The sequence below is a fragment of the Panthera tigris genome, chromosome F2, assembly GCF_018350195.1.
Source record: "Panthera tigris isolate Pti1 chromosome F2, P.tigris_Pti1_mat1.1, whole genome shotgun sequence".
Classification (NCBI taxonomy): Eukaryota; Metazoa; Chordata; class Mammalia; order Carnivora; family Felidae; genus Panthera; species Panthera tigris.
In genome coordinates, this window is record NC_056676.1 from 66,293,512 (window position 1) to 66,302,338 (window position 8,827).

An 8,827-nucleotide genomic window follows, 5' to 3' on the forward strand; every position below is an offset into this window, starting at 1 on the left:
ACCAAGTAATTCAGACTCTATGGGGGTAGAACTCAGGCTTTGGTGTTTTTTAAAACTCCCCCGGTGATTCCAATGTGCGGCCAACTGTGAGCACTCATTCCCCAGTTTAGTGCTTCTCAGACTGTACTGTGCATAAGAATCACTTGACGATCTTGCTAAAACGCAGATCTGATTCGGTAGGTCTTCAGGAGCTTTGGGTTCTGCATTTCTAACAAGCACCCAGGCCATGTAGATGCTACTCCTAGTCCAGAGACCACACTTGGAGTAGCAAGGCAAGTCGTGCCTAGTGCCTTGAAAATAATTTTCCAGAAATCATTTGTCCTCTTGAGTTTGTCCATGGCTCCCTCCCTATTGCTCTGCCCATACGCCACAGCCACACTCCAATGGTGAAGGGATTTCACTATTGATTTCAATTTTCTATTTTCCTCCAGATAGCGATTCTTCTGAAAACAACCCACACAAGAGAAGAGTCATCTAGCTAAATCTGAGCAGATTTTCCTGTGGATCTTATTTTTCTGTCTATGCACAAAGCTCACTGAGCACAAGTTCATGTCCTCTAGGCTAAGCAAACTCTGAATATTGCTTGATTAGCAAATGATAGTAATCGCGATTATTACTGCTCCAAATAGGTTAATCACAAACACGATGTCTTCAGTTGAAAAGAATCATTAATGATGGCAAAGGGATTGGGGGAAAGCGCAAAACAAAAAAGTAAATTTTCAATTCTCAGAATTGGCTAGGAAGCCCTCTGTATCACAGCACCTTGGAAAATGTAATTTCCTGGCCAATATCCTACTGGCTTTGGAGTATTGTTTGTCAAGCATCTGTCTGTGCATCCTGGTCTGTGGACATATCCTTGGGACTTTGTAACTTTCCTAGTAGGCTTTTAAAATATGTATTTACTGCTGGTAATAACTTAAAAACTAAATGTAAAGCATATTGAGTCATTAGGATGACTGAGGCTAGCACATGATTTCAACGCCTGCATTTGTGTTTCTATTTATGAATGTGTATATGCCGAATAGCCATATTTTAATTGTTGCAAGCGAATGATAAAAGAACAGAGAACAGAGGGAGGTTTAATACAAAAATCACACATTTTAGCCAAGAGAAGCCCCGATTGTTTTATAGGGAGTCTTACAAACAAAAGTTTCTCAGTTTTGGATAGAGAAACATAATAGTAGAACTAAGAAATCATGCACCACATCATATTTTAGACATGCTGCAACACAGAAGAAACCACATTATAGCCATCAGGACCGTTTTAACATTGAGTGTAGTCATTTAATCCCGGCAAAATAACATGGTCTGTTATGCTAAATCAATAACATGCATTTATTTGCACATTAGCAACTTGTATTTTACTAGTATTTAATTTTACATATTTGTTTTGGTTATGTAACTGCTTCAAAACTACCAGCATTATAGTTTGAAGCTTGTACATGTTCAAGTAACTTTCTAATACGAGCAATTCAAGTCATTACCAGGACAGTTTTCTGTCCAAAAAGGTTTTGCATTTACTTATTTTGAAACACAGTCTTAGAACATATTCATTCCTTGTGCAATGTTAAATTCCATTAGTATTTTCTAAAATGTCCTACTGGCCATACTATAGCACCATGCTCTCCATTGTAAGGCACTATTAAGGGGACACCGATGGGAATGGAAACTGAGCTCCTAGATTACATTTTTACATTAGCTACAAACATTGAAACAGACATTTGTTTGTGTGGGGAAAGATTTCTTTGCTTGGAAGTAATGCCTGATGATGACATTTTCAGGCCAGAGGATTGTGGAGGATCCACTGTGACAAGTCATTGGTGAATAATACTGGGCCCACGAGAGAGCCCAGTCATACCTACGATTTGGAGGGAAAATCAGTGCTTACAGGCTGTTGGGCCTCTGGCTCTCCATTCCCTGGTGCGTGGCTGAGAGGCTTCACGGCTGCCGAGGGTTGGATGTCCCCTTTGGGCAAATGTTGACTACCTTCTGAGAGGGAGTAAGACTGGCTCTGAAGATTCAAAAAAGAGATACGTAAAAATGCTAGACCACTCACACAAGCCAGAGGCCCCGTGGGGTTGACATTCAAAAGATGAAAACGTCCTCCTGAACTGCTATGGCAGGGACCATTTATTCCTGAGGCCCTCTGTGGCTATCAGCAATATCTTAAAAGTAAGCTTCAGGGGCAGCTGGGTAGCTCAGTTGGTTAAGCGCCCGACTCTCAGTTTCAGCTTAGGTCACGATCTCACGGTTCCATGAGTTCGAGTCCTGCATTGGGCTCCGCTGACAGTGCAGAGCCTGCTTGGGATTCTGTCTCCCTCTCTCTGCCTCCCTCCCACTCACGCTGTCTTTGCCTCTCTCAAAATAAATAAATAAACTTAAAAAAAAGTAGGCTTCAGTTTCTCTGAAAGATATACTGAATGTAAGGCTCATAATCTTGACTAGCAAGAAAATGTTATCTACAGAAGATTTTAAATGTAACACCTCCCCAAAGAAGATATTTGTAGGCTTGCAACCATTGAGTGCAAATTTAGTTTATAGCAAAGGGAAAAAAACCTTCATAAACAAAGCGATAGTTTACAGAACATTTTTGAATTTTTTTGTCTTTGCTTCTAGTTTACATACAATAAGTCATTTCTTGCCAGGGGAAGCTACAGTTGGTGCAGTAAAACCTTATTAAAATTTTTATTGCAACAGTTTTAGATATACACTTTTCAATGTAAAAAAAAAAAATCACAATTTAACTCAGACCTGCCTTGTGTGTCGTTGGTTTCAAATGGTAGTATTTTAGTCAATTTTTAGTCATTAATAGTTTATAGACACAGTATTCACATGAGCGTAGACATTTCAGAATAAAAACCTAAATGTTAAGTCCATTCCTTGGATATCTGCAAATATCTGAATATTTGATGCTGCTTAGAACTAATACTGCTTAGAAATAATATTTTCACTTTTCAGTCCAAGTTCTATGGCCTTGGCCTCATAGGAGTACTTTTACCTTGGTTTACGGATATTTGTAACATGAACCTGTCTTCCCCACAAAACCCTCATGGGCAGAGCCTACCAGATTTTGTGCAACTTTGCTACAACTAACAGCTTTAATCATACATTCCACAAACACGTATTAACCATTTGCTCTCTGTGGGGCACTGTTTACTATCTTGTTTTAAATACTTCTCTTTAGCCTCTCCTGAGAGATTTTTGACCAATGGAGAAAAAAATATATTCCAAATGCATTTTAAAAGCATGGTATGCTGTTGTGAAAACCAACAGTGAGGAGTAATCACAATGGTATAGTGCAAAATTATTAATCACGATTTCATAGTTCAAATTTCTCCACATGCTAACTAAAATGAAAACTTTGTTTGATTCCCAAAGGCAATAAATACTTACATGACGATTGCCCATTTTCGTTTTTCTAAGATAGTTGTTCTGTATTTCATTAAGAGATCAGGTCTCCTTCAGGCCAAGTTTATAATAGTTTTCCCAGGGCGTAATATCTCTTGTGTTTAATAAGTAACTTTTGGCATTGAATTTGAATACATTATTGGGGATGGGTAGGGAGTGGTGATAGCTACAAATGAGCTTAAGCTTCCCAAGCTACTTTGTAGACCATCTTTTTAAAATAAAATATTTATTAATACATCACGTATGGGCTTTTTAAGTTGAATAGAGAGCTGCTTTTCGACTAAAGGGCTAAACCTGTCTCACTTCTGGATTATTGAAAGGGTCATAATTTGTTTATTTTGGGTGTCTATTTAAAATTTTATAGCTTGTAGTAATAATAGCATTAACCAAACAAGACTGAAAAATCTTACTGCTTTACTAATATCACTATTATTATTACACAGAATCTTTTTGAGGGCAACATTGAGTCATGTTAACATCATCTTTATAATCTAGCTGGTTTTTGAATTAAAAAGTAATATGTGCAGATGGTAGTTTTTTTTTTCTAACAGTGTGAAAAGGTACTGTGAAAAGAAAACCTACTGACTTCCCAGGCCCTCCTCCTGGTGGCTTCTTGTGAGTCCTTCCAGAAATTGTTTGCATACACAGCCATGTCTGCCTGTCTATTTACCTTCCTTTCTTTCTTTCTTTCTTTCTTTCTTTCTTTCTTTCTTTCTTTCTTTCTTTCTCTGGACTGTGTTTTTTTGTTTGGTTTTGTTTTGCTTTGTTGTCAACACATGGGTTTATACAATGCATTCTTTTCCATGCCTTGTATGCTTCATATACTAAAGACATAATATGACACGGACACATTTCTTTTTCAGTGACCACATAGTAGTTTACTATGAATATGAACCAAACCTTACATCATCAGTCCACTATTCAAGGTCATTTTGGGTTTTTTGTGTGAGTATTTTCATTTATACATCTTTGCCTGTGTGTGCGTGTTTATCTATAGAATAAAATCTAAAGATGTAATTGCTGGACAAAGAGTAAATGCATTTACAATTCTGACGGATCTTGCCCAGCTGTCCTCTGCACAGGTATTGAAACATTGAACTACTGTCAAAGTCCAGCTAACCCATGAGCCTGACTTCATTTTTTAAAATTAATTAATTTAATTATTTTGTGAGACTGACTTTTTTATTTTTATTTTTTTTAAATGGTTATTTATTTTTGAGAGAGACAGACACAGAATGCGAATGGGTTAGGGGCAGAGAGAGAGGGAGACACAGAACCCGAAGCAGGCTCCAGGCTCCGAGCTGTCAGCACAGAGCCCAACGCGGGGCTCGAACTCACCAGCTGTGAGATCATGACCTGAACCGAAGTCAGACGTTCAACAGACTGAGCCACCCAGGCACCCCAGAGACTGACTTTCTAAAGACAAAATGTATATCCCCCTAAAATAATATGCCAGTGTCCATATTTTTCTACATACTGGCCACACTAAATATTATGAGAGTTTTTCATTTCTTCCAATTTCAAAGATGAAAAATGGTTATCTCAGTGTTTAATGTACATTCCTTTCTTTTGATATTCTTTTTGTTTCTATATAGCATCATTTTAATTTTTTTTCTGTAAATTTTTACTTAAATTCTAGTTAGCTAGCATATAGTGTAATACTGTTTTCAGGAGCAGAATTTAGTCATTGATCACTTACATTCTTTTGATATTCTTGATATTATATATCACTTCCCTTAAAAGTCATTTGCACGAATTTTTCTGTGGTCTGCTTATGTCCTTTATTTTTATTTTGAGTTATAAGTCTTTTCGTTATTTATTTATAACAACATTTTATAATAAGATCTAGGCCTTTGTCAAATGTAACAATTATTTCCCCCCAATTTGTTGTTCGTCTTTTGTTTCTGTTTGAGTGTGTTTTGTGCATATATGTGTGAGTGCAAAAAGCGTTAGTTTTTATGGATGTATTGACTTGCTTAGAAAAACATCTCTACATTGAGATGATCAAAACTTCTTGTACATTTTCTTCAAGTTTTTTAATGGCTTCTTTTTTAAAGGCTTACATCTTTGATCCATTGTAATTGACTTGATGTAGAATAAGGAAAGAATGGATTCAGATTTAGTTTTGGTTATTCAATAAAGCCTAGATAGTTATTAAATAATTCATTGTTCTTCATCTAGCCCAAGATTCCATCTTTATTTATTTTTTTCAAGATTCCATTTTTTTATGCTAAATTCCCATATAATATAGTGTTAAAAATTCTGGTAGGTTTATTAAATTCTGATTGTATATATTTATACTTTTGTTCTTTCACCTTTATCTATTGAGTGCCTTGGATGTGCTAATTGTTGGACTATAATGGGGAGCAAGATAGATTTGAATTTTCTCTTCCTAGAATATAGTCCAATGGAGGAGCTATTCAAAAAACAAACCATTACAACATATTTTACAGCCTGTGAAGAAAATCAACAGGATGCTATGATAGAGGATAGTGTGTGTGTGTGTGTGTGTGTGTGTGTGTGTGTGTGTGTGTGTGTAATTTACTTTAAAAAGAGGTAAGGCTCTTCAAGGAGATAACATTTAAGCTGTGAACAAAAGGATGAGAAGGAACCCATCATTTGAAAAGAGAGTGTTCTAAATCAGATGCTCATAGTTTACGCTGAGGATCAGAAATAAGAAAGAGCTTTGCTAATTGCAGGAAAAGAAAGATGGTGAGTGAGGCTGGATTCTACAATGCGCCAGGTGGGGGGACAGGTGCAGGAGGCAAACAAGACAAAACCCTCCTCCAGGAATTTGCAGTGAATGTGGGGGGAGGGGAATGACAAGAAGACATGAATTAACAACTTAGACTTTGACCATTCTCTATGATTTTGGCCTTGAAGTGTCTAATTTGGGCTCTGCAGCCCAAATTGGGACTCCCAGCCCCAGACTTTTCAGGGACAACTTGTCTTGCTCCATGTCTCTCTGCTGGTTTGGAACCACCCTCTGCGTCACTAACCCTTCCTAGAGTGCTTGATCAGTGCAGTCTCCCTCCCTCCCTTCCTCCCTTACCCCAGGCTGTCAAAGCTCAAAGTTCAGGAGGAACAGGGCAATTTCGTGTGCAATGATCGAAGTGGAGATAAGTTCTGTTTAGGGCTCACAGGAACTGGTACAGTAGAGATATAGTTTATGGCCCCAGGGAGGTGAGATAGAAAGCTTAGAAGCCAAGTGAGAAGTTGACAGACCCTTTTATTTTTCTAGAATGCCACCACTATAGCCACCTCTTGATAATTTCACGTTGCCCCTGCTCAAGTTGGGATCTGACTGGAACAGAGCTGTCCTAGTGTGATCTTCTTTCTGCTTCCCCAGCTGGATGGGCCCACAGGAAGGTGGCTGGAATAATTCCCAGCAAGAGCAGCAGGAGGAAGGAAAGGGAATTCCCTGTGACCCCAGGTCATTTCTGGGAGGTTGTCATGGTTGGGGGCCCAGCGGGAAAGGAGAGGATCTGCCTGGGAAAGATGGGAAAGAAGAGTAAGCAGACATTTTAGGAGAGAGGGCACAGAACAGTGAGGGAAGGGTTTTTGTTTGTTTGTTTTACTATCATCTTACGGATTTAGTGATTCCAAATTATTTCAGGTGCCTCATATTTTTCTCTACTAGACCTCTACTAGGTCTGTTCATTTACATCTCTTGAACTTTGGTGGTTTTCTTTTTTTTTTTTTTTTTAATGTTTATTTATTTTTGAGACAGAGAGAGACACGGCATGAGCAGGGAAGGGGCAGAGAGAGAGGGAGACACAGAATGTGAAGCAGGCTCCAGGCTCTGAGCTGTCAGCACAGAGCCCGACGCGGGGCTTGAACTCACGAACTGTGAGATCATGACTTGAGCCGAAGTCGGACGCTTAACCCACTGAGCCACCCAGGCGCCCCGAACTTTGGTGGTTTTCAAAGTGGTGATGTCAGCCAAAGTTCTAATCTCCTTCTAACCTTATGGGTCTCCATAGCAAGTCATAGATCAGTCTTGTCAAAGAAAGTCTCTCCTTCTGTATCACCCACCAAGGTTAAGCTTCTAACACTTCTTAACAATGTCATTTATGGGACACCTGGCTGGTTCAGTTGGTTGAGTGTCTGACTCGTGATTTCAGCTCAGGTCGTGATCTCACAGTTCATGAGATCGAGCCCCGCGTGAGGCTCCATGCTGACAGCATGGACAGAGCCTGTTTGGGATTCTCTCTCTCTCCCTCTCTCTCTGCCCTCCCCCCTCAAAATAAATAAATGAACATTTTTTTAAAAAAGGTCATTTATAGGGGCACCTGGGTGGCTCTGTCGTTTAAGCATCTGACTTCGGCTCAGGTCATGATCTCACAGTTTGTGGGTTCGAGCCCTGTGTGGGGCTCTGTGCTGACAGCTCAGAGCCTGGAGCCTGCTTCCAATTCTGTGCTCCCTCTCTCTCTGCCCCTCCCCTGCTCACGCTCTGTCTCTTTCTCTATCTCAAAAATAAATAAACACTTTTTAAAAAATGTCATTTATATATTTGTCATGGTTTAAATTGTATCCCCCAAAAGGCAAGTTGAGATCCTAATCCTCAGTACCTATAACTTTATTTGGAAATAGAGTCTTGGCTGATGTAAGCAAGTTAAGATGAACCCTTTAGGGTGGGCCTGAACCCATTATAACTGGCGTCCTTATAAGAAGAGGAACACATGGGGGCGCCTGGGTGGCTCCACTTGGTTAAGCGACCGACTTCGGCTCAGGGCATGATCTCACAGTTTGTGAGTTTGAGCCCTGCGTTGGGCTCTGTGCTGACAGCTCAGAGCCTGGGGCCTACTGCAGATTCTGTGTCCTCTCTCTACCCTCCCCTCTCTCTACCCCTCCCCTGCTCATGCTCTGTGTCTTTCTGTCTCTCAATAAATAAATGTTAAAAATTAAAAAAAAAAAAAAAGAAGAGGAACACACCACGTGAAGACACAGACACACAGGGAGAAGGCCATGTGATGATGGAGGCAGAGGTTGGCGGGATTTAGGGTGTAAGGTGAGGGACGCCAAGGACGTCCAGCCACCATCAGGAGCCAGGAAGAGGCAGGGAAGTATTCTTCTCTACAGGCTTCAGAGGGAGCACGGCCCTACCAGCCCCTTGATTTTGGACTTCTAACCTCCAGAACTGTGAGACAGTAAGTTTCTGTTATCTTAAGCCACCCGATTTGTGGTACTTCGTTATAGTAGACTTGGGAAACTAATAAAACCTCTAAAAGAACAAAAACAAAACCCAAACTCACCAGCTGCTGCGATTACTGCAACACGTTGTGCTGTAGAATTTGTATTTAATAAAATTTCCGTTTAGAAAGACTTTGGGAGAATTTCATATTATGTAATCAAAAGACCATAAGTATTTCAGATTATTTTGTAGGCTTACCGTGCTCATTAAAATAACAAAAGCACA

At 39.6% G+C, this 8,827-nt stretch overlaps 1 protein-coding gene across 1 annotated transcript in view; it reads right to left on the bottom strand.

Annotated features, from left to right (window-relative positions):
- The window catches only part of ANXA13 (annexin A13), a 50,360-nt gene extending 46,952 nt beyond the window's left edge, over window positions 1-3,408 (bottom strand). Inside the window, exons 1-2 of the mRNA XM_007076828.3 lie at window positions 3,394-3,408; window positions 1,889-2,011 (exon numbers count right to left, since the gene is read on the bottom strand). Coding sequence (XP_007076890.2) covers window positions 1,889-2,011; window positions 3,394-3,408 — 138 coding nt within the window. The remainder of the gene's footprint in view (window positions 1-1,888; window positions 2,012-3,393) is intronic.
- Between the last annotated feature and the right edge of the window lie 5,419 nt (window positions 3,409-8,827).